The sequence below is a fragment of the Mirounga leonina genome, unplaced genomic scaffold (assembly GCF_011800145.1).
Source record: "Mirounga leonina isolate KUSES-001 unplaced genomic scaffold, KU_Mleo_1.0 Mir_201, whole genome shotgun sequence".
Taxonomy (NCBI): Eukaryota; Metazoa; Chordata; class Mammalia; order Carnivora; family Phocidae; genus Mirounga; species Mirounga leonina.
In genome coordinates, this window is record NW_023270504.1 from 21429236 (window position 1) to 21456137 (window position 26902).

A 26902-nucleotide genomic window follows, 5' to 3' on the forward strand; every position below is an offset into this window, starting at 1 on the left:
CAAATCTCTGCTTATAATCTAAATTTCTTTTTCTGAGCTTCAGTCACAAATACCCAAGTGCCTACCCCACCTTTCTACTTGGATGACTTACAGATACTCCATAAATGTTCAAAACAGAACTCACCATCCTCCAACTTTTCTTCTGTCTCCCCACTTTGCTTCTAAACCTACTCTCCCTCCAGGGATTCCCTCAAGTCCCAACACTCCATGCATCCAGGTGCAAAAGAAGAAGCCTGGATGTGCTGGCTTCTCTTCCAAAATAGCCCCAAATCCATCACTGAGACTTACTAATTCTACCTCCTAAATGTTTCTCATAGCCATGAATTTCTATCTATTTCTAGACATTAATCTGGTCAAAGCTATCATTCTCCTCCTGAAAATACTACTACCAAATTTCTTTATTTTCCTTCAGCCTTGCTCTATCCAATAAATTTCTTCCATCCCTCTCTCCTTCCTTCCTTCCCTCCCTTCCTCACTTCCTTCCTTCCTTTTTTCTTTCTTTCTCTTTCTTCCTATAATTTTAAATATTTGTCCTAAATTAAAAATTTTGTCATACAAAATGATTTACCAATAGTTCATTATATATCATTGTTCTTAATATACATACTTTAAAAATTAATAGAATTTAATTCAGAAGTGTGACAGTAATGTTGAAAAGGGCCAAGTATTTTTTTAATGATTTCATTCATTATTTTGGATGTTGTTTGGCAACACCTGAACACTTAATGCCAACAAGACACAAAATTTGTAACTTTGAGTTCATTTCTGATACATTGATGGCTTTTGTCAAAATCATTGTTTCTAGAATACAGAACAGATAACTTTTGTTTACTATTTCCTTATTTAATCTGATTAGATTCAGATTAAAATGATTTTTTACCTATTTTCTGTCTATTAAGGCTAATTAGCCAGCATTATGTCTCTGGCCAAAACAAATAGAACAAGTACAAAGATAAAGAGCAAAACTGAGGAATATGTTTAATCATGGACATGTCACTCAGAGATACTTGAAGAACATTTAGATTGTAATTACAGTAAACTATGAGTGAGAAGACTTTAATGTCAGAAAAGTAATTTGGATTTTGTTGTCTTTTTGTATTGTTTGATCAGTCCAAAATATAACTTAGCAGTTCCCTCATGAAATTCTAATTATCTATACAATCCAAGGCTAATGTCCCCTTTTTTCTCTTTCCCCAACAATAATGTTTGTACTTACCTTTTTTGTGTTCACATTACATTTTCTTCTTCTTATTGTTTCTTTCTGTGTTTTCACTATTTTATGGATTTCCTAATGCTTTTTTTTTTTTTTGTAGTAAACTATATTGCATTTGGAAATGAGTCTGACCCACAGCAGGCACTCAAGATATATTTACTGAATTATAACTAAATTTTAGACTAGATTATTTAGATTTATATTATTATTAGGTTATTTCAAAGCTTTCTATGAAAAACAATTAAAATATTTGGATCCAAATGGTATAGTATTTCAGGTGAGGTGATTTTCTTCACAAATCAGTGAAAAAGAATCTGACCTATATTTGCATGCTAACGAATTTGACTTTAACCTTGTAATCATTACCTCAAGTGGAAAATTTGAATTCTTGGCAGTCATAAATAGGAACGCAAACTGTTTGGTTTGGAAATTAGTAGCTCTTTCAGATAAATAAAAACATCTTCATGAAAGTATGTGAGACCATACACTTTAGCAGATCTTTCTGGATTAAGATCAGCATTACAATAAAAGCAGAAAGTTTCCTTAAATATATATATATATATATGACTGTATCCAACAGCAGGAGGTCCTGCTTAAGACTGGAATTGCAATAAAGGCAGTGAAGATAACTACCAGAAATGGATGCTATTCTGAAAGAGTTTGATTACAAATTTATTAATGAGACACAGTATTAGAAATTTGGATTTTTTTCTGTGGAAATGTTAGCTGGATTGGATATAATCTTTCTTACACTGTCGACAGCAGAATTCATAATTGGAATGTTGGGGAATGTGTTTATTGGACTGGTAAACTGCTCTGAATGGGTCAAGAACCAAAAAATCTCTTCAGCTGACTTCATCCTCACCTGCTTGGCTATCTCCAGAATCACTCAGCTATTGGTGTCATTGTTTGAATCATTTATGATGGGATTAAATCCACCTTTCTATTCCATTTATAAACTAGCAAAACCTGTTACTTTGCTTTGGAGAATAACTAACTATTTGGCCATCTGGTTTACTACCTGCCTAAGGATTTTCTACCTCCTTAAGATAGCTCAGTTCTCCTATTCCCTTTTCCTCTGGCTGAGGTGGAGAATGAACAGAGTGGTTCTTGCAATTCTTGTATTTGCTTTGTTCTTTCTACTGTTTGACTTTTTATTGCTAGAAACATTTAATGACCAGGATCATGACCTGAGCCGAAGGCAGTCGCTTAACCAACTGAGCCACCCAGGCGCCCTTAGGGTTGACCTTTGATATATTCTTTAGATTGTGTTAAAGAAACAGAAAGTTGTAATTAAATGATGATAAGTGTGTGGGTTGTAAATTAATCTTGATGGGGCCATAGGTATGGGCACTGCTCTAGGGCTGTTCCCTGGAGCTGAGAAGGATGTTAGAATTATTAACATTTTCCCCGTCCTCTCTCACTGTATGTAGAAAACTAAACTGCAAACACATCTAGGCTATGTGGTGCTTCTGTGTATCAATAACAATAACGACGTGTATAATGGTTTTAATGATAAGAAACATTTTATTCTTTTTACGAAGTAATTTATGTTTTACAAAAGGAAATGTACATGTATTATTTTGGGCACTAACTTAGTCCTGTCACTGTAATTATCTGGCCTTGGTAAAAGGGAATATGCAAATCAAGCTGGGTACATTTAGATCCAGGTATTGAGTTTGTTTTGTTTTAGATATTCTTTCATATATATGACTTAAAGATAATCATATACTCTTTATAAGATAACCAAAAATATTATTTAGTTTTTAGTTTTATTAAATTTTTCTTTGGTAGGCAAGATAAAGTAATTGAGCCAGTTTATGAGCAACTCTTGTTTTTAATAAGTGGGCCTTAGGGTAAGTGTGTCAATGTTTAACTAGGAGTAAGTCCACGCTTACCCAGCAAACTGAGGGAGATGGAACTCTAAGAAATAGGGGGCCCTATTCTTGACAAAGAAGTACAGCAAAGAACTAGTAAGAGAAGACAGGGTCATGGGCTGGGGTTATTGCAATTGATGTATTGTAATCTGTATATTTGAATAGCAAGTGAGATCAAGCCCTGCACCTCTACTTTCCCCATAACAAGAGCCTTTGTGGGGGACTCAGCAGCAGCTGAACCACCAGCCAAGAAGAGCCACTCCCAACACGTGCGTTGCCAGTCTCATGCAACCTGGAGAAGAAATACTGTAATTATATCCTACTCTGGAACCAAAGTTGGAGAAAGTCACTGATGGAGATTGTCAGATTTCTTGTTAACTATCTTTCTCACCCACCAAATAAATGTTCATTTAAAGAATCTGATGTAGGGATGCCTGGGTGGCTCAGACGGTTAAGTGTCTGCCTTTGGCTCAGGTCATGATCCCAGGGTCCTGGAATCGAGCCCCGCAGTGGGCTCCCTGCTCAGTGGGGAGCCTACCTCTCCCTCTGCCCCCTCCCTGCTTGTGCTCTCTCTCTCTGACAAACAAATAAATAAAAATCTTTAAAAAAAATCTGGTGTAATCACTGCTTGTTTCAATTTATCCACGTAGGTGATTTATAGGAGGGAACAAATAACTTGTTTCTATTGCTGAAATAGTCATGTCTCTGATCCTTAGGTCTGGTACTGGAGGCACCTGATAAGACATAAATCAAGCACAGCAAGACATTTTTCTTGAACTCTAGTGAATGTATGTCAGATAGAAACCCATACCTCTACAGATTTCAGAGAAAGGCATGCAAATTTCCTCAATGTCTCAGGTGGTTTGTCTGTTGTCAGTAGGTGGCTTCTCCTAGCAAGATCTTGATTAGACCCCATCTCCTCTGAGCCAGGGATACCTTTAAGGGACATTTGAATCATCACACAGTCCGTCCCAATTCTGTCATTCGACTAGATATGTTGTCTAGAGTAACCTATGTCCTACTCAGAACCTTAAGACCAATCTTCACAAGAACAAATTGATTTGAAAAGTTTGAAGAATTTGAAAAACATATAGAGGTGAACATTTTTGTCTCCTTGTACACTAAATCCTGTGTCATAGACTTATAGACTATAGCTTTTCAAATTTTACCTTTTCTCCCCCCATCAATACAAATGCAGCCTCAGGAGACTACAGAAATGCCCAGCCATTCTTACCATGAGCATGAGACTAATGTTTGCCAGAGTGGAGGTTGGTATTAGTTACACTGGCCCTGTCTTAGGTTTGTCATGAGGAAGAGCCAGTGGGGATGTTTGTCCTCTAAGGATTTTGAAGGAAAACAAACAAACAAACACTATAGTCTTCAGTTCTGAAAATTAAAGGAGTATGCTAAGTGAAACAAACATTTACAAGAGAGCATCACAGCCAGGGAAACACTTGTTGCTGGCTTCTCTGAGACTATTAGGGGATCTAAACCTGTGGGCTTGGGGAGGGAAAGGCAATAGAAAGAGCCAAACTGAAAACCCAGGTATGTTTGTTTTCACTGGAGATGTCACTGGCACAGGGAGGAAACAGGGAGAACTCAAGCCAATTGATAGGAGCTCGTAAGACATTCAGTTGAATCACCTGTATTTACATTCATATAAGCAGTAGTTCATCACTATGTACGTAGTCCTCCCATTTGAATTTGGGCAAAGTAGATTTCTGAATGTATTCTCTCACCATTCCTTAGAAGAAATGTCACTCTCTCAACTGCTAATTTTAAAATCAATGTTTATAGATTTTCTGATTTAAATTATAGTCATCATTGGAAGTTTAGATGAGTTATTTTGGGCTGTCCCTGTAGCATATACATAAATTTGATTAATTGTTATCTACCCAAGCATGTTGGAATAATATTACTTATATTTATACATACAATAAGACTTTTTCTTTACCGGGTATCACGCAACCATTTTAAGAATGAAGAGTATAAAGGCAGTTCAACCCAGGAGCGGAGACGGATTTGTAGTTATGCAGGTTTTTAAAAATGTGAGCCTGGACTTTGAATTCAACTCATAGCATATAGCCCTTGTGATTTTTATACTTGTTATTATATCCTTTAGATTGAGTTTCTTCTTCAGTGTAACTATGAACTCGAGTATTCCGTAATGACCAAGCATCTGTTGGCTGACTTGTTGCTATGTGGGTTTTGTCCCTGCTGAACCATGTCTACCAATGAAGCCCTACTGTCAGGTAGCCTTCTACACCATGTCAGAGCATTTCTGTAAACCTCAGTGATCTTCTTGGCTTCCCGCCACCAAATACAGAGTTTTCTATCCATCTCCAGCTCGCTCCGCGGGCAGTCGTCTCTTTCGTGAAGAGACATACAAAGGCCCTCACCTCCTTCAAGGATTTATGACTCTGTATGACTTCTGGTTTGAGCCAGGACGGCTGGAGAGCAGTATTGGTTATTTCAGGGTCAGTCACAGAAATCGGGCATGAGTTCATACATTATGTCATGACATTTTCCCTAGTTTTAAAGAGTTGCTTTCTTTTCTTGTTCTTTTACTAGTTTCACAGTCAAGTCTTACTCATTTTCCCTTTTTCTTTGCTCCCAAGAGGATTAACACCTAAGTTAGCATTCACTGACTTAACAAATAGTTATCGAGGGCCCACTATTTGCGAGGCCCACCCTGTTCTAGGAACTGGAAATAGATCAGCTGACAACAAAATAGTCCCTTCTCTTATGGACCTTAATGTCATCGCCGAGGTCCTTGGTAGCTAAGGTTATGTAGTGTATGTGCCTGACGTAAAGTTTTTGATTGCCAAGATATCCATTTCAAAGACATCCATCTTGAACAAACATATTGCCAGCTTCTTGACACCCTTCCAGTAAAACACCTGGTTAAGAAGCCAGGCCACTCCCACCCATGAAGTTCCCCTTTTTAGAAAGCCCTGAGTAACCTAGATAACTGACTGCTTGCATGACCCCACTTTTCCCTTCCCAAGTCCTAATTAACAATGTTATGTTTTAAATTTGCCAGTAAAGGGGCGCCTGGGTGGCTCAGTCAGTTAAGCGTCTGCCTTTGGCTCAGGTCATGATCCCAGGGTCCTGGGATCGAGCCCCGCATCGGGCTCCCTGCTCGGTGGGGAGCCTGCTTCTCCCTTTGCCTCTCTCTCTCTGCCACTCCCTCCACTCATGAGCGCACATGCTCTTGCTCGCTCTCAAGAAATAAATAAAATCTTAAAAAAAAATTCACCAGTAAAGTATGAGTTTGTAAAATCCTAGGTGTACACTCCCAATGTAAATAAAAACAGAACACCAGGTCTATGCTCCCCCAGGCTCCCCATGACTTCCCTGTGTGGCCTTCGGCTTGCTCCATGTATCCTCCAGGACTTGTGAATAATAAACCTCGTTTTTTCCTATTTCTTTTTTAAAAATATTTCACTTATTTGAGAGAGAGAGAGAGAGAGAGAGCATGAGCCAGGAGGTGGGTAGGGGAAGGGCAGAGGGAGAGGGAGAAGCAGACTCCCCACCTGAGCAGGGATCCGTATGCCTGGCTGGATCCCAGGGCTGCAGGATCATAACCTGAGCCAAAAGCAGACCCTTAACCGACTGAACCACCAGGCGCCCCTAAACCTTTTTTTCAAAGTTTTTTCAAAGTTCCCTGATGGTTGTTGCTGAGGTGAATCAAAATAAAAACCAAGAAGGTCAATCCAACTGCTGCCTGGTGAAGACCATCTGCTCAGCCGTTACTGGGATGTTGCCGGAGGCTCTCAGTTTCATCACAAGTAAAGAATTTAAGGACCGACCAGACAGGGTAGAGTGGTGCAAGAGTTTATTAGAGAGAGTACACTGTCGAAATAGAGAGTGGGCCACCTCAAGGGAGAGCTGTGCCTGGGGTTTGGGTCTCTATCTTTCTTTGACAGTATTAACTAAGGGGTGCAATATTTATTATTTGGGGAGGGGATTTTTGGGGGGAGCAGGGTTTTGCACCTTTTCTCCCACATTTATGAGGGTCTCTGGCCTTCTGGGTCTTGGGCCTGTCTGGTTTGATCTGGCTTCTTGTGGCTTTGTTTGCAGAATTCTGCCAGGACACGTTGCTAACTTTCCTGATAATGGGCCTAGACTCACCCCTTGCTGGCCTCCAGGCATCCTGTTAAAGCCTAACTAACTGCCCATTCTAACACAGCCACACCTCAGCTCTGGTGGGGAAAAGTCTGTGGGGGCCCACATAAGTAGTGGGGCCCGGGTGAGTGCCTCAGGCATTGGTAATCTAGAGCATCGCTATTGATAGCCTGAGACCAACACAAAACAGGTAATTTGTTAAGCAGAGTCAAAACTGGCTGAATGGGGAATGCATTGTCAGAGTGCAAGTAGGCAAAATTCCTGTCTTATTCCTGGAGAATATTCATAGATTTGCAGCTTGTGGGTACAAAGATTTTTGCCTGGGTTTAGAAGGTAATTTAAGACATAGATCAAGGAGTTCTCAATGAGTGCCAACAATATATCCCAGACCAATTAAATCAGAATCCCCGGGGTTGGCTCACAGACATCAACATATATTAACATATTAATAATTAATAATAATTAATAATGTGTATATATATATATACACACACACACACATACATATACCTCAAGTTCTCTGGATAAGAGAGATAACCTTGCAGTCAAGGGTGAAAGATCATTGTATTAAAGTTACCTGTTTGTGGAGACAAAAAAACAAACTATATTTGACTGTAACAATTTTTGATGAGACGAAGGCTTTAACTAGAAGCAGAATTATTGAAAAGGAGAACCTCCCTCCCACTCCACTACCCCTCCGGGTTTTTTTCCTACGATATTTTTTTCTTACTATTTTTTCCCTCTCAGCTGACAAGAGCTTATTCAGAATCAAATAGGCAGTAACTTACTGAGAACAAAGCTCAAAAAATCAGAGTAATAGCTCAAATAGGTCTGATTTTGGTGCCTTGGCATATGCTTTTATATCATTCTGGAAAATGATTTCCCTTTGTATCTATTTCTTCAAGAAATACTAAGAAGCTTCAAGATCCAAGCCAGTTGTCACTCTCCTTATAAAACCAGAATGAACTATTGACAGTTTGTAACACACTCCTCTGAGTTGCAGTTGCATTGTGGTCAAACTTTTGTCACATTCAATAGTCATAGTTTACCTAATGTTGCTTTCTCTAATACTCTGTGAGCTCCTTAATGTTGCTTCTCTTTATTCACCAATTTCATCTACAATAGTATCTGAACTATTATGGATTTTATTGAATGGAATTAATGAATAATGCCTGTATTAGAGAGATTTATTTTTAGACAGAATTGTCTATTACAATTAAGAAACCTGGATCCAAATGGTATTTTTGGGTGAAAAGGAAAGTGCAAATCAGTGTAAAGAAATCTGCCTCATATTTGCACGTTTGCCTATTGGACTTTATTCTTCCGGATGTTCTCACAAGTGGAAAACTGCTGTCAATGCCAATGATGAGTGGGAACATTTACTGTTTAATTTGGAAATCAGTCACTGATTGGAAGTTATGTTAAAGTTTTTCATTTAAATCTGTAAGACTGGCTCTCCTTGTGTATACTTCAGAGCCTCAGCTGGAATAAAAGAGAAGGATTTTTCAGGAAGATAAATGAGACAGTATCTGAGCATTTTTCAGTGAAAAGTATCAGACTGGGGATTTTATTCCACAACATTTTGACAGCCAAAAAATCAGTGAGACATAGGACTAACTTTCTGGATTCTTTCTACAGAAATGCCATCTGGAATTAAAAATGCTTTTCTGATAGCAACAGGAGAATTCATAGCTGGAATGTTGGGGAACAGCTTCATTGTACTGGTTAACTGCATTGACTGGGTCAAGAGTCAAAAGCTCTCATCAGCTAACTGCATTCTCACCAGCCTGGCTATCTCCAGAATTGTTCTTCTTTGCAGAACACTATTCGATTCCTTTTTAACGGTGTTCTGGCCACATCTTTATGCCGTTGATAAACTAGCAAGATTCGTTAGCATTCTTTGGACACTGAGCAATCACCTAGCTACCTGGTTTGTCACCTAAGTGTTTTCTACTTCTTTAAAATAGCCAATTTCTCCCACCCCTGTTTCATCTGGCTGAGGTGGAGAATTAACAGAATGCTACTTGTGCTCCCAGTGGGGTCTTTATTCTTATTGTCTTGCAACTTTGAATTGTTAGATACATTTACTAATTTCTGGGTTAATGTCTATCAAAGATATGAAAGAAACTCAACTTGGTCCCTAGATGTAAGTAAAACTCTGTATCTTAACAGCCTGATTATTTTCAGTTTCATCTACTTAATCCCCTTTCTTCTGTCCCTGACCTCACTGCTCCTTTTATTTCTTTCCCTGAGGAGACATACCAGGAATGTGCAACTGAACTCCGGCTCTAGGGACTTCAGCAGAGAGGCCCATAAAAAGGTCATGAAAATGGTGATGTCTTTCCTTCTCCTCTCCACGGTTCATTTTTCTTCCATCCTATTAACAGGTTGGATTTTCCTTTTACTGCAGAATTGTCAGGTCAATTTGGTTGTCATGTTATTATCAACACTTTTTCCTCCAGGCCACTCATTTATTCTGATTTGGGGAAACAGCAAGTTGAGAAAAACTGCTTTAGGACTACTGTGGCATCTTAATCACCACTTGAAAATGGTGAAATCTTTAGCTTCATAGACTCTTCCAGAATTTCCTATATCCCAAGAGAATTAAATTAATGAAGAGACATTGAAGATCCATTTTAACCTTTGTTTTTCTCACTGGCTTCTTTTAGATACTATTAAACATCACAGACTTTCCCCAGAATGACCTATATATGTAAAAAGCAAGCATCATTCATTATAGCACTTGCTAGTAACAAGAATATATTTGAGACAATATGAATGTAAAATATGTAATGCAGCATGTATTAATTTTATATATGCTAGCAAATATTTATTACGTTCCTATGTGAGAAAAGGATTACTTAGAAATGAAAATCCCTTCCAAGTTGAAGTAGGTGGAATATTTGTACAATATTAAGTTAAAAATAAACTAAGGAATAAAAATGCTGGAAGTGCATCACCATCCCGTAACAACAGATATAACTTTTAAAACAAAGAAACAGACTCTCAGTATGAATCCAAGCTAGAACAGACAACTACCTTTGTTGAATAAGAGAAAAATCAACTTAGTTTATGAAAAGACACTGAATAATTATCCCTAATTGTGTAAGAATACTTTTATGTGTACTTTACAAGGATCAAAATCGGAGTTTGTGTGGGGTGTGTGTCTGCATGTAAGGATTATACGAAGGCTGGTGTCCCTTGTCAGAGAGGACAAACACAACCAACTCACCAGGGATAAGAACAAAAAGTTTAGGGGAGAATATTGTGTATTTGTGTAAATTTTAACGTGTGTGTGTGTGTGTGTGTATAGTGCTGGGTTGATGTTTATAATAAAATAATTGAAATGAAATCAAAGTAGCTGAAAATGTACATAATCTTAAGGTCAGCCCTTGGCAAAATTGTGCTTGTTAATGATATTACAACTCCGAATAGAAGTTTGTTATCTAGTAATTTATAGAAATTAAAATTTTAAACATATTAAACTATTGATAACAAAGAAATCATTGCAGGGTTTTAAATTGCCATAATTTTTCAATTGTAGAAGCTAAAAAAACCCAAAAACAAACTAGATAATAAATGTTGAAAAATACGTGGGGGGGTGCCTGGGTGGCTCAGTCATTAAGCATCTGCCTTTGGCTCGGGTCATGATCCCAGAGTCCTGGGATCGAGTCCCACGTCGGGCTCCCTGCTCCATGGGAAGCCTGCTTCTCCCTCTCACACTCCCCCTGCTTGTGTTCCCTCTCTCACTGTCTCTCTCTCTGTCAAATAAATAAATAAATTCTTTAAAAAAAAAAAAAAAGAAAAATATGTGGGTTATAAGTTAATTTTGATGGAGCAGTAGGTCAAGTCTAATGGTGGGAATATAAAAACAGTAAGGGCTTTGTAAAGTGTACTCTTCCTCCAGGGAACTGTGCTATGGGGTGTTCTGATGATGAGGAGGAGGGTACATGTACATACCCACCCACAAAAAGATTTAGATTTTTTTTTTTTTTAACTTCACGCATTATGTTGGACCCTATATAAGAAATTTCCTGGGTGGGGGGTGTGTGGGGGAACTGGATGAAGGTGATCAAAAGATACAAACTGCCAGTTATAAGAAAAATACATATAGGGATGTAATGTACAACATGACGACTGTGATTAACACCTGCTGTATGGTAAACCTGAAAGTTGCTAAGAGAATGGATCCTAAAAGTTCTTATCACAAGGAACAAAATCCTTTTTTTTTGTATCCATATAAGATGGTGGATGTTAACCGAACTTCTTGTGGTAGTCATTTTGCAGTTTTATGGTGTGCAGTTTAAGCTTATACAACGCTGTATGTCAATTATATATCAATTAAAAGAAATTTCCTAATGATTGTCAATGGGATTATCTTAATTTTGGAAAGGTGGAATTCTAATCATACTAGCTATTATTTAGATTCAGATACTGAGGATAATTTGGTTTAGAACACATCCTTTTTTGTAAGGAAGTTAAGATTACTTTGTACTTACTAGAAGTAAGCATATTTAGTTTTAGTTTTTAGATTTACACGTTAGTATCAGCAAACTTTTCTTTATTGACCAAGATAAAAAAAAGATTTAAATAACCATGCACAGCCCTTGCTTCTTTTTTTTTTTTTTAAAGATTTTATTTATTTATTTGAGAGAGAGAGAGTGAGAGAGAGAAAGAGCACAAGAGGGGGGAGCGGGAGAGGGAGAAGCAGACTCCCTGCCGAGCAGGGAGCCCAATGCGGGACTCGATCCCGGGACTCCAGGATCATGACCTGAGCCGAAGGCAGTCGTTTAACCAACTGAGCCACCCAGGCGTCCACAGCCCTTGCTTCTTATGAGCGGGATTTAGCAGTAAATGTTCTCATTAGGATTAAGACCTCACTTCTCATGTACTGATGTTGGAGAGATGAAGCTCTAAGAAGCAGGGGCCTATTCCTGATAAAAAGCACACAAAATGACTATTAAAAATGAGGCCTGGGTTACAGATTGGGCAGTGGCTACTGGTGTATTGCTTTCTCCCTAGTAAAATGGTATTTTGAGGGATGCCTGGGTGGCTCAGGCATTAAGCGTCTGCCTTCGGCTCAGGTCATGATCCCAGAGTGCTGGGATCCACCCCCGCATCAGGCTCCTTGCTCAGCAGGGAGCCTGCTTCTTCTCCCCATTGTCTGTTACTCCCCCTGCTTCTGCTCTCTCTCACAAATATATCACTAGAATCTTTAAAAAAAGATTGATCAAGAGTTACTCTCAGAATAGATCTTCATTTAAAAAATTGATCAGATGATTGGTTTGATCAATTCAGGAAAAAAGTTATTGAAGAGGGTTATATATATATAAAAAAAATCACAGGTGACAGATGGACTATTTTCAATTTTAGCAGTGGGGAAACACCAACATACATACAGCTTCAGAAGACAAAAAAACACCATGGTACCTCTATTCCTTAGCCCCATGTTTAGATGAGTTTAGTTTTTTATTTTATTTTATTTATTTGACAGAGAGAGACAGTGAGAGAGGGAACACAAGCAGGGGAGTGGGAGAGGGAGAAGCAGACTTCCTGCAGAGCAGGGAGCCCGATGCGGGGCTTGATCCCAGGACCCAGGAATCATGACCTGAGCTGAAGGCAGACGCTTAATGACTGAGCCACCCAGGCACCCCTAAATGAGTTTAGTTTTAAAAATAACTTCTTTTCCCTTTCATACAGATCTAACCTGACTTTGACTTGAGATATTTTCAAAAGTTTTCTTTTTATCAATTAAAAACTAGTTTCTTGAAAGAAAGCTTTTTTAAAATTAAACTTTTTTTTTTTTTTTAAAGATTTTATTTGACAGAGAGAGACAGCAAGAGAGGAAACACAAGCAGGGGGAGTGAGACAGGGAGAAGCAGGCTTCCTGCAGAGCCCCGATATGGGGCTCAATCCCAGGACCCTGGGATCATGACCTGAGCCCAAGGCAGACGCTTAACGACTGAGCCACGCAGGCGCCCCCCCCACCCCTTTTTGTTTATCTGTTGGCCTCACTTCTCTTACTGTGCCTATGATTTCAGAGTGAAGACATTTCAGGCACAGTTATTTCATTAGTGCTTTTTACCTTTTGGTTGTGACAATTTATCTTTTCTCAATTTGGTTCATATGAAAAGGTATACCCAATCTACTTCATTCAATGTATGAACAAACTTCATTTCTCTTTATTCATTGATGCCCTCCACTACCTTACTGTGAATAAATCCACATACTTGGTATTTGAAAGACATAAAGATGGGCAAAACTTTCTAAAGCAGATCCCTAATTAGGCTAGGAACTGGCAGGGGTGCCCTCAGATGTACGGCAATTAAGCTACTAAGAATTCAATAGTTTCTTCTTCTCATTTGTTGTAGGCACTCAGTAATGTCCTTGGTCTTTTGATGGTCCCCAGAGCATTGCTGAGATTGGAGCGGGGAGAAGTGGACTTCATTTGTAAAGACTCATGACTTGGTCTGGTGGTAATCTTGCCCGGCAATCGGCTATTGAAGAATTCTTATTAAAATTGCAAGAAGTTCCCATATTCACGGTAATCCAACCCAACTGATGTGAACCAATTGAACCCTACTGGAAACTAGTTATTGCAGGGGTTCCTTTCTTGGTTCTCTTGCCTGAAACCTTCCATGTCTACTCTTCAGACTACTTTCCAGGTTCAGTTTCTGGCAGTTTCCTCTCTCTCTCCTTTTGTTCCTATATTCCTAAACTTTCCATTCCCACCCCTTTACGTCTTCATGTGTAAGTCCCGTTTTCTTTTTGAATATCAAATCTATGAATGCTGAACCAGGAAAAGCCCCCATTAAAATAGGACTGTAAGACTTTGTAACAGAAAATTTAGGTAAGCCTCCTCAGAGCGGTGATGGATAGTTTCAAAATTCATGTTCACCTTATCTCTACTCCTTAGGGGTAAGTAAAGTGTTTCCTTTCCAATCCTAGGGGTAATGTCCTTTTCTCTATCTCCCTTCATCCCCTTTCTCTCCACAAACAGGCCAAATGACTTTAGGCAGGAGAAAGTATAAAATGCTTGGATTTACATATCAAAGTATATTGAATGTTTATATTCTAATACATACAGCCCTCAACTATACTGAAAAAAAGATATTGCCAACTATGATCCAGATAATACTTCTGTTTCACATTTAAGAAACAGGATTATTAAAAAAAAAAAAAAAGCCAAAGGATTATTCAGCATTACCTATACATTAAAAAAATTGAATCCCTCATCAAAAGTATCTTTAGGGATAAAGGAGGTTCAACTCTAGTTTGGCCAACTACTATGATCTTGGGGAAAGTTACTTAACCTCTTTAAATTCCAGTTTCCTTATCTTTAAAATGATGGTGAAAATGTTTTCCTCATAGGATATACATGAGAATTATAGAGATCATGTATGTAAATAACTTCGCACAGTTGCCGGTATTAAAAACTCAATAAGGGATGCCTGGGTGGCTCAGTCAGTGAAGCGTCTGCCTCCCGCTCAGGTCATGATCCCAGGGATTGAGTCCCGCATCAGGTTCCTTGCTCACCGGGGAGCCTGCTTCTCCCTCTGCCTGCTTCTCCCCACTGCTTGTGCGCTCTCTCTCTGACAAATAAAATCTTAAAAAAAAACTTCAATAAAATTAAAAAATGATGCTGATAATAAGGATATGCTCTTTTAGCCAAGCAATCACATATTTTTGCCTTCAACTGAAAAAAAAATTTATTCCCTAACCTTCAAGTTATGTTACTATGATCACCATTCCCTTTTAAACTGTAACACAGTCCACATTCCCCAGTATTTTTATCAATTACACTTTATGAATGTGTTTTTTCTTTATTTGTGAGAACTATGTCACCTCTCTGCTTCTTCATGCTGGAAGGATCTCTGGACCAATCAATATTCATGATGGCCTGAAAAAGCTTAATTTATGGGCAATAAAGTGGACCTTAATATCAGGGGCAACTTTATCTTTATTTCCTTCATTGACTAATGACTATGTGTAGAAAAAACAACTAATTTGGCATTTATCCAACTATGTTTATTATCTACATTGCATTAGGTTAATACTCTAAGGGATAGAGCAATGAACAGTCTTTGGCTTCATGGATGCTGCCCGGAAGGATGGTAAGAGGAATAAAACTACTTGCAAATTAGAATAAGAGGTTTAGTCAGGGCAAAAATCTTGTTTTCTCCCTTGGGAAACTTCACTGAGTTCTAAATGTGGGAAGAAAAATATAGACTTGGGTGTAAGAACAAATGTGAGGAATAAAGGGTAAATCATGGAGCCTTAATTCAGTTCATACTTCATAGTTGCTGATACTATATGTGCTGTAAAAATTGGATAGGATACAGTATCTTCCCTCACAGAGAGTCCAATATAGGAGGAAGATGTGATACACAGTAAGTGCTGAGTGCCTTGGTTTCTTTAGTGTAACAAAAGGCTAAGCTGAAGAAAAAAGGTTGAAGAAGGCACATGTTCACGTAGCAACCTGAATGAAGCATCCCTGTCCCTCACCATTCCAGAGCTAATGGCAGCCCCTTTTGTTACAAAGTGGGACACTAGTACTTCTGGGGAAGAGCGATGCTCACCATCTGTAAGTACCCTGGCATTACAGAATTGTTTCACTGATCAAATTACATTGCTGGTATTTTAAAATGTTTTAGTTCCTGAACTCTCACAGCAATATGTAAGAACCAAGGGAAAGATGATAGAAAACTGTCTCTTGGATATTTAAAAACAAAAACCCACATCTGATAACTAATGCACAATTAGGCAAAAATAAGGTAGCCTATGAAAATGGCTAGGTTGATATGAACACAGCCCTTAGATGGAGTAAAACATTAATACAATCAGGGGAATTCGGGAAAAAAATAATGAAAAAAAAGTGGCATCTAAGTTTAGCCTTAAAAATACAGGTCGAGTAACAAAAGGCAAAAAAAAAAAAAAGAAAGAGAAGAGAAGGCAAAAGAAAGTAAAAGAGGATGTGCTCAAAAAAACTACAGGAGTTTGCCTGGAGACAAGGAATAAAGAAAGGTTATATCCCTGCTTGTAAACTGTACTTTTCCATTATCAAAACTGATAACATTTGCATTCTACTTTGTAACCACAATTAAGTATAAAGAAACACAATTACCCAAAGCCACACTTGGTGCTGGAGGGGGAACTTAGTTTACAACCCGAGAGTATACTTGTTGGTTGGACACAATTAGTGGAATACAAAACTGCAAATAGTTTATAAATCTTTATCTTTCCAAACAATGGCGACTTTTATCTCTTCAAATCCTTCTGGAGGCTCTGCCCCAGGCCCTCAGGGTCAGTACCTTACAGATCACCTTTAGGACTGAAAAGCTCCACTGGAAAAAAACAGGCGCTCTATGAGTTTTAAGTTTTACTCACATGTTAATGAGACATTTTGTTAGAACAAATACTACTTATTGTGTATATATCAAGCACTAAGGCAGGCTTATTTTTAATTCTCTGACTTTTCAGAGTAGGTATTTTTATCTTCTTTTAATAGTTGAGCAAACTGGGTTTTAGGCAGACTGATTTCACCTACAACCACAAAATTAAGTTTGTATTTTAACAGTGATACGCCTGATTTAAAAACTCAATCCCATTGTACTGTGGTGGCTCTTAACCAGTGCTGTATATTTCAACTGCGGGGGGGGGGGGGGGGGGGGCCCGGGACTTTTAAAACTGAAATTTACTTAAATTAAGTTTTAATCAGAGAAATACATATATACAATTAAGAAAAACCCAAATAATACTGTTAGACTGGTAGTGAAAGACAGCAATCCTCTGCCTTTTCTCTACCCATCTCCGACTTTTTTCTCCAGAGACAACCACTTCTTTCTATCGTAGCTTTTTTAATGTGTTGATATTGCTTTACTCACCTCTGTATTAGATCTTGCCTGATTTCCCCCCATTACACACACCTCTCCTCTCCAATCCCCTCAATACTACACATTTTTTGTTGTATTAGTATTCAGTTTTACGTAATTATGACTGACTTTATATGACTAGTATTATTCGCAACAGAAGAATGCAGTGTAGTTCCTGAAAAAACTTTGAATTTTCCTGTTTCATAATGGATTTGTTTCCTTAATTTTTAAAAAATTTGCAGACCCCCAATTCATCCTCAGACTCTGAAAAACTAAAAATCTCGTCTTTATATTCAAACACACCCGGTACTCTCAGTTTTTCTTTTTGAGACATTCCACCTAACTTTCTGTCTTTACGCATTTCTTATTGAATTCATGCTCTTCTCCCCTACTCTCCTCCCTCTTTAATATAGTTGTATTACGATTTTAGCAACTTCATGGCACACTCCTTAGGTCATTTACTCTTCAAATAATAAAACGCCTTTTTCCCCATTGAGGACAGACTGTATCTCTCAACTTCCCACTTTATAAGGACAGCATTACCGTTTTTTCCCTCCCCCTTCAACATCCCTGCTTGTAAACTGTACTTTTCCATTATCAAAGCTGATAACATTTGCGTTCTACTTTGTAACCACGATTAAGTATTATCTCAAAAGATGAAAACCATAACCAACATTTACATTAATTATTACGATTATTTAAATGTTATTCACGAAGTAGCCAAGCTTAGTGCTGTGACTGGATTTCCTTCTCTTTGGCTCCAAGGTCTTGAACTACATGCTACTCACAGGGACCACGAAATAAGAGTCCACTTTCTCACACTCCAACCCTCTGTTCAAAATCCAGCAGCATTTTATATTGTTTGGTATTAGAAGGTCGCTTTTCCGGTACAGTTGTGCTTTTCCACTGACCATCTCTGATTGTCACGGTTTTCTCTTGGTTGAAGAAATATATTTGCCTTCCACGTATCTTTAAGATCTTCAGCTTCTTACTCATCCAATGTCTTGCTTACAATCCAATATTCCCGAAATTTATGTCTTATTTTAATTTGGGCCATGAGCTAGTTGTACATTAAAATTTTTCTGAAAACTTTATTGGCCCTCCTTTTTTTAATAATGCATCATGTTCGTGCTGTTTTCATTTTAAGGATGCAAAGCTTCTTAAATATTGTCGTAGCCCTTAACTGAAGTTCTTCGCTGTCCCCGGAAATCGCGTACTTCCGCTCTCGAGCCGCTAACCGCCACCGTCCCGGCAGCTCGGCTAGGACCGTCTCCGTTGAGAGCGCAGCCGCGAAGAGCGCTCAAGGCCTCTCGCGAGATTCCAGAGCTCCGCGCTCGCCGCTCCGTTTCGCCGCCGAGCCTCCTGGGAGTCGGCCATGTCCTGGCCGGGAAGCCGGCCGCGTAATCACGGTACTAAATGTGTACCTGCAAGCGGATGTTGAGGATCACCGAGCCTGCGACGTAGAAGTACGGAAAGTTCATGCGCAGCTGCCAGGCCAGCTCGAAGAAGGCGAGCAGGGTGCGGGAGAGCCCTTTGCAGAAGACTCCGTAGGAGCTGGGGACCCTGGCCGTGCTGGAGGCTTTGAGGGCCAAGGAAGACGGAGCCGTCGCGGTGGCCATGGACCCGGTGTCGCCGCTCCCCCAGTGCTGAGCGCCGAGAGTCAGCACAGGCCTCGTGGACCCCCGACCGACGGCCGGGACGGCGAGGGGCAGGGTGGGGGTGGTTAGGCAGCCGCCAGGCACATACCTGCGCCGCCCGCTGACTCCGTTTCCTCCCCAGCGGCGCTCTGGCCGCGGTAGCCCTGTCGCTCCGCCCCTTCCTGTCTGCTGCTCCCACAGCACTTAGAGAGCTTGACAGGTGGTAGATGCGGAAGGGGTTATGCACATATATATGCCATACACGTTGTCTTATATGTGGTCAGCCAAACAGATATTATTTTCACTCTGAAATGAAGAAAGGAAGCTTAGTAAAATTACGTAATTTGAATTTGCCGTAGAGAACACAGTTTGTAAGGGTCAAACTTTAGATTAAAACAGGTTTGTCTGCTCTGTGATCTGGGGTATTAGCCAGGAATATCACCCTTTGATTTCATAAAATTAACCCTAATATTAGGGCAAGATGAACTCCTTACATAAGCCAGTTCAGACATAAAGTCTCTGTGTTCATAACATACTATAACTGTAAAGGATCACAATCTCAGGCTATGGATTTTCCTGTGTATTAGGACTCTTTCAGTTGCAAGTGGCCCAGACCTTTAAGCAAACAAAATGAAACACATACATATGCACATGTACTTTAATTTGGGAGGGGGGGACATGTTACATACATACAATATAATTCCCACCCAGGTAAACCCATGAAAAGTCCAGAACAGGTGGATGGAAGCATGGGGATACACCTGTGAAACCTGTGGCTAAGCCCCAAAGCTTGGAATACTACTAAAATCTCAACTCTGAATAACAGGGTTAACATCACAGTGTATCTCCCATAGCCATATACCCTTCTGATGTTTAAGTGATGCACATTTCATTACCTTCTCCAATCTACATTTTAACTTAACCTCTACACTCAGGGATTATCCAGATACGTAATTTATGATCAAAATCCTCAGATTACTGTCTAGTTCTGAAAAAGCACTGTTGACATATCCCACATCTCACCTGCACTGAATAGCTGTAGTGACTACTCGAAGCACAGTTAATGTATCCTAGAGGACCTCTGTTTCTCTATATCCTACTGATAATGATTGGTACAAATAACATGCCGTTATGAAATCTGTAAAATGTAATTGTGTGTCCCCAGCTAGAATTTTTTCTACTTTGCTATACAAATACCACCCCTGCAACACTGTGTAGACAGCACTTAGAAGAACTGATTACCAGTCACGTGAGACAACTTATAAAATAGAATATTTGAGAATTTAAAATATTCTGAAGAATGATACAAGATGAATGACAACTCTGAGAACCAGGAGAAAATGTGTAATTTTAGTATACAAGTATAATTTACCCTTTCTGAAAATTGAAAAAAAGAATAGATTAAGATATTCAGGGTCACTTAAGTCATTAAGTTTCTGGATCTTCCATTTCCAACTATATAAAACTATGTGGATTCATTCTCCTCTACCCTTTCTCTACTACCCCACCCCTTACACCCAGCTCTGGTTAACTCCAGGAAAATCCTGTCTTTCATCCTGAGTCCATGGGGAAAATAGCAGCCAACTACTGCTAAGGTGGTTAGGTAGATGTCCTGTTTCAATGGAAAGGACTGGGCAAATAAAGAGTAGTCATGAAGTCCCTCTTCTACTCATTAATATTCTAAAGCTGATGAAGGATTTCCATCAGGTGAAACTGACAGTGGAATGTGGACTAGGACCAATATTTTACATGGTTCTGGTTTTTATTCTGTCCTTTGATCTCTAGATTTGAATAACTGATGCATATTTTTTGCCAAGTAGGCACATGTAAGTAAGCTATTAACAGTAACACGTCCTAAGCCATTTCTCTAGTTGATACTGCATTGGCTACTAACTTGACCTTCCTTTCCTAATCTTTATTATTCCCCTTTTTTTGACTCTATATTCCCAATTTAGTACTTTTATTTTGAGAGAGAGCACGGGTGAGTGCACGGCCAGGGAGGGGCAGAGGAAGGAGAGAATCTCAAGCCAACTGTCCTACATGGGGCTCCATCTCATGACCCTGAGATCACAACCTGAGCCAAAATCAAGAGTTAAGACACTTGGGGCGCCTGGGTGGCTCAGTCGTTAAGCATCTGCCTTCGGCTCACGTCATGATCCCAGGGTCCTGGGATGGAGCCCCGCATCAGGCTCCCTGCTCTGTGGGAAGCCTGCTTCTCCCTCTCCCACTCCCCCTGCTTGTGTTCCCTCTCTTGCTGTGTCTCTTTGTGTCAAATAAATAAATAAAATCTTTAAAAAAAAAAAAAGAGTTAAGACACTTAACCGACTGAGCCACCCAGGCAGCTCCATGCGACCCCCGCCCGCCACCCCCCCCCCCACCGCCCTTTAGTACTTTTTAATGACCTGGTTAGCTTTATGATCCTTTAGAAGAGTTGAAAGGTAAGCACCAGTGGGTCTGTAAAGGACTATATTGGCAAATTCTCACTATTGTAGTTATCAGGCATAATATGTCTTTCATTTATCATTTTATTTGAGCCTTATCTCTTAGTCTGACTAAAGACTTGTCAGTTTTGTATATCTTTAAGAAAAAAACCAGCTTGTAGTTTGATTTTTTTTCCTACTATCTGTATAGTCTCTGCTTTTCATTTACACTCCTTGTTAGTGGGTTTTTTTTTTTTTTTTTTGGTGGTTCCTTGAAGTATAAATTAGGTTGTTTATTTGAGAACTTTCAATCAGCCCACCCCAAGTGCATGTTTGCCACTAAAACCTTTGTGACTGTCCATGCCACTGTTTTTGTTCTTAGCGGCTCCCAGGGGCTCCCAGCAGATGATGGTATGTGAAGACCCATCAGTGTCACTAAGTCAGGCTCCTGGAGAACTACTAATTACTTTGCCCGTCAGCTCCTTGATGCAGGTCTGACCTTCATGCAGCAATTAGGAAGTCAGGACATTAGATATGCAGACTAACCCCTATGAGGGAGAAACAGAGCTGAGTGTTTTTGCCTACTTTGTGCTTAAGCAGAGGGGATAGTTACTGGGAGTCTGTGTGTGCACATTTAGAACCACCTCTTTAGTTTGTGTGGTCCCCAGGGATTTGTGAATGCTGAATTCTGCCAGTTCCCAGGAGCCAGTCATAATAGTTGGGATGCTGGGTGTCTGGATGTGCTTCTAGTGAGAAGCTGGAGATTTGGTTTTATTGTTGAAGTGATCTGGGAGGACACAGTGGGTGATGTGCCTTGCTCTTCTGTCAGGCTCCTGGGAGGATCACAGGTAGTTCCAACATACAGGCTGATTAGAAGCCATATCCTCAGGCAGCAGCTGTGAAAGTCTGCAAATTTCTTCTAGGGAGAAACATAGAAATCGGTGTTTTCTCCTGCTCCCTCTGCACTGAACCTGGGGGTGGGAAGGGATTGCTGTGGGGAGTGCTAGCATGTCTTAACTGCTGCTTTGTCTGATAATAGTCCTGTAGGCCTAGGTGCAAGCCCTCTTGGCTCTTAGAGCTAGGTGATTTGGGAGAGCATTTCTTGGGTTACAAGTTGGGGCATTATATGTGTGGTCTAAACTTTTTGCTCTTTCGGGAGAAGTTGGGAGTTGGGGTTCCCTCCTGATTGGTGCTGTGCAGGGGTGAGGCTTATGCTGAAAGTGTGTTTCAGCCTTTCCTACTTGTTTTGATGTGGATATATTCTAAGTTTCCCAATGTGTAGGAGTCACTCAGTCTGGATTTTTCTTAGAGGAAACTGATCCATGTGTAGTGAGGAGAGAAATTCAGAGAAATTGTCACCATCTTAATGATATTTCAGCTCATTTTCTATGGTTGCCCGGGGGTATTCTCTATTGTGTGTGTGTTTGGAGTGGATAGTATTTATGGGCTAGATGTGGAGTTATCACACTGGTGTGTCTAGAACTTTGTCATTTGATCACACTTAACTGCAAAGGAGGCTGGGAGATGTCTCAGGCATGCTTAGGAAGAAGAAAATAAGGATTTTGGTCTGCCTCACTGCATCTGCCACAGTCTCCATGCCTGTTTTTAAATCACCGTATGTACCCTTTTCCTCACTCACAGAACACACTGATAGCCCTTCCCTGGGGACACAACTCAGAGTTCTATATTTAAGTTCTATCAGTTTAAGATCCAGGAATTTGGGGTAATAAGAAGTTCTCTACATGATTAGAGGTTGCTGTCCCTCGTAGTCTGATGACAAATGAACTCAGAAAACACAAAATGGATGGATGCCTTCCTCCATCTTTCACCTCCAAATATAAAATGGTTAGGGTCAGGCAAGCTGGAAAGAATAAACTTTCATTTGGCAAAGAAAATAGGGGGTCTACAGCTGTTGATTGTCCACAGCAGTGACAAAATCTGGGTAGATACTGTGAAGCCCCTGGCACTGACTTTACAGAGAAGTTCCTGATTAGTCCCTGTGTCTGGGCTCTGGGAAGAACTCCCTTGTTCATCATTCTTTGTGGCTCCTGGCTCTACCCTCTGGATGTTCTTTATAATTATTATCCTTCTTGGCTACATCTGAAGTAGATGTTGGGGAAGACACCCTCCTGAACAAGGTACAAATTTCAAGCCTACTCCCTGGTAATACAAATTTGGAAGCCAGTAAGTCATTCAAATATCACAGATTTCATTGTCAAACTCAACAAGTACAATTACCACAAATATTTTGTTTAATCTATTTGCTTTCAGTCAGATGTCCAGAGACAAAGATTTCCCTTACATAAATGCCTTCTTTAATTAATTACTCAATTAATTAGCTTACTCATCCCATGACTACTTCAACTTCAATAGTAGCTAGCTAGAAGCCATCTGAAATAATGGGCGTATGTCAGTAGTTTAAACCCTTGGTCTGGTCTTTTCTATAAGGAGTAGTGTCCATGTTTAACTGAAAAATCTTAATGGGCCTTTGTCAGTTAAGGACTTATATTCAGTTTTATTTATTACTGTTTGAGACCTAAGAGCTGTGAGATTTTTACAGTCCTATGAAACCCAAAATTTCTGAACTCACTCTTCCTTTTCTCTTTGCAACCCAGTCAATTCATTCCTTTCTCATCTTGTCTTGTAATACCTCGCTAAAAACAACTTTAGCACAACATTTTAGGTCTTATCAACCACTTCCACTAGGGCTAAGGCTATGTAAACAGGGCCTGCCTCAAAAATTTTATATGTAACATTTTAAAAGACTTTGCCACTGCAAAGTAGAGCCTCCATGTTTCCAGCCTCCAAAATCTGTTTCTTCATGATCCAAATGCCTCTAAACCTGCCCACTTTGTGTCACAAATAGGCTCCCAAACAAAGTGACTCATACATAATATAGACTTAAATTGCTCTTTTCACAGTACTGATGTGTTTGAGGAGCCTTCTCCATACAGTTACCCCGGGAATTAGGCTGAGCAAACGTATTCCATCTTTAACATGTGGCTTCCAAGATTGCTTGGGGTCATCCCCATTACTGACAGCAATGAGGAAAAAGGTATATGGAGGAGTGTTCACGGGGATATTTTTGTTGGGTTGGACCTGTAAATGATGCACATAATTTTCACTCATATGACATTGTTCAGATTTCAGCCACATTGCCACAACCACCTGCAAGGGAGGCTGGGAAGTACAGTCTCTGTGGCGCAGACGAAGAGGTGAAATGGAAATGAGGACATGGATGTCGGAGCGCACTTAGTACCATTACAATCGAAATAGCCAATAAGTTATTGTAAAACAGTTTCCTCCTTTAGAAGCATGGTGTAGCTTGTTTGTGTCACTTTTACAATTTATACAAGCCCTATATCTGTCATGAATATCAGCTCTTTTTCTCGATTTCTTCATAAATTCTAAAGAACTCAAGTTCAAACTAAATGTTCCTAGCCACATGAAACCATAATTGATTCTGCACTGTAGCATCTGTAGCTTCCTCATGCATATTCCCAGCATTTGTTGCTTACAACTTCTGATTTAGCTAATTATTTATACTTCTTTGTTCTAGAATGTGAGTGTGCTCTTTGAACTATAAATAATTTCATTAATCCTATAAATCATTGAATCAATAAAAATACTTGACAGGTAGAATGAGTGACAATAATAACAATTATATAAAACTTTTTTCTAGCAATTTCTATTCAAAATCTAAAATATTTGCATTCAAATGTATGGCTCAGGGAAGATGAAAGTAGAACTTGGGGGAAAATAATGTCTCATATTTGCATGTTTTCATACCTGACTTCATCCTTTTAATCATTAGCACAAATGGATAAACTAATTGGTTTAGCACTGGAATTACAGTATCAATAGAGGGAACTATTCTTTTGTGAAGGTCTCTGCAACTATGTCACCTAGCAAAATTTTGGTTGTCCTTTCTGGAATTATGGTGCAAACATCTCTAAGTGGATGTCAACCTGCAACTGTTTAGCTATGAAGCCGTCGGTGAGGCACCACACCAGAAATATTTTCATGGAAATGTGAGCTGGAATGAAGATCTCTTTCTGGTAGTGGCAGCAGGAGAAGTCATGTTAGGCATGCAGGGAAACGGGTTCATGGGACTGGCAAACTGCACTGAGTGGGTCAAGAATGGCAAAGTCTCATCAACTGATTTCATCCTTACTAGCTTGGCTATGGCCAGAATCACTCAACAGGGGGTAACACTATTTGATTAATTTATGGTGGTCTCCATATCCCTATGCCATTGGTAAACAAATAGCAAAAGTGATTACTATTCTTTGGACACTAACTAATCAGTGAACTACCTGGTTTGCCACCTGCCTAACATTTTCTGCTTCCTTAAGGTAGCCAAGTTCTCCCACTTCTGTTTCATCTGGCTGAAGTGGAGAGAGAACAGAATGGGTCTCGTGCTTTTCCTGGGGCCTTTGTTCTTATAGTCTGTTAACTTCTGAATGCAGGATGCCCCTGGTGAGTTGTGGATGAGTACCCATAGAGTCCATGAGAGACACATGACTTTGCATTTAGATATAAGTAAAATTTTTGGTCTTGAAAGGCTCCTGCTTCCTAGCTTGACCTGTGTTACCCCCTTGCTCCTGTCCCTGACCTCTTTCCTCTTTTTTTTTTTTTTTTTTTGTATTTCTATTCTTGGTGAGACACCAAGAATTTTCAGCTCAACCTGATGGGCTTTAGGGACTCCAGCAGAGGCCATACAAGGGCCATGAAAATGGTGACGGCTGTCCTCCTCCTCTTCACCATTTACTTATTTGACTCCAATAGCAAGTTGGATCTTCCTTAAGGTACAGAGATACAAACAGGCCAAGATGTTTGTCATGGTGATTTCAGCTACCTGTCACTCAGGCCTGAGACTACTGTGGCATCTTAAATTCTCTCTGAGAAAACAAGTAGATTTAGCTTCATAGATAGAATTTGAAGGGCGCCTGGGTGGCTCAGTCATTAAGCGTCTGCCTTCAGCTCAGGTCATGATCCCAGGGTCCCGGGATCAAGTCCTGTGTTGGGCTCCCTGCTTAGCGGGAAGCCTGCTTCTCCCTTCCCCACTCCCCCTGCTGTGTTCCCTCTCTTGCTGTCTCTCTCTCTCTCTGTCAAATAAATAAATAAAATTAAAAACAAAAAAAGAATTTGAAAAAAGTTTCTGTATTCTAAGGGAAAATACCTTAACAGAAGATCTTGTAGGTTCATTTTCAATTTCAACATTCCTTTCATCAGGTCCTTTTAGATGTTGAACAGCACTGAAATTTCCCTTATCCTATGCTGTTACCTAATTAATTTTCTCAAAGTGATCTGATATAATGTTTGATTATGGGAAATCTCTCTGCTATAGTAACACTTGCTGGCAGCAGCAGATTATTTGAGACAAGAAGAAGAAAGGTTATAAAACCATTCAGTGGAATAATAGTAAATGTATATAATATACAATGCAATATGAAGAAATATATGTAATCATGGTCATAGGAAGGGAAAAGAATAACAAAATTTTTTCAACTTAAGATAAATTCACAATTATAACAGAAAAAAGATTACATTATGTGTAATAATAGTTTAATAAATATAAAGGTATAAATATTAGTCTCATGTTACTAATTTTGGAAAGGATCTGAAGCAATGGGATTTTTCATACAGTATTCATAGGATTAAAACCTGGGAAAGATTACTTTGTGTAACAGTATGGCATTTTGTAATGAAGGTGAAGATGCATATCCTGAGACATATTAATTGCAGTCCTATT

The 26902-nt window shown here is 39.5% G+C and overlaps 2 protein-coding genes across 2 annotated transcripts; one reads left to right on the plus strand and one right to left on the minus strand.

The window, feature by feature from the left end:
- Positions 1–1818: 1818 nt before the first annotated feature.
- On the plus strand, positions 1819–9828 carry TAS2R42 (taste 2 receptor member 42). Its single transcript, XM_035028214.1, has 2 exons — positions 1819–2417; positions 9343–9828. The coding sequence occupies exons 1-2, from the start codon at positions 1933–1935 to the stop codon at positions 9788–9790; spliced, it is 933 nt and encodes a 310-aa protein (XP_034884105.1). The 5' UTR covers positions 1819–1932; the 3' UTR covers positions 9791–9828.
- Positions 9829–16911: 7083 nt separating this feature from the next.
- Positions 16912–18907, minus strand: SMIM10L1 (small integral membrane protein 10 like 1). Its single transcript, XM_035028213.1, has one exon. The coding sequence runs from the start codon at positions 18707–18709 to the stop codon at positions 18503–18505; it is 207 nt and encodes a 68-aa protein (XP_034884104.1). The 5' UTR covers positions 18710–18907; the 3' UTR covers positions 16912–18502.
- Positions 18908–26902: the final 7995 nt, after the last annotated feature.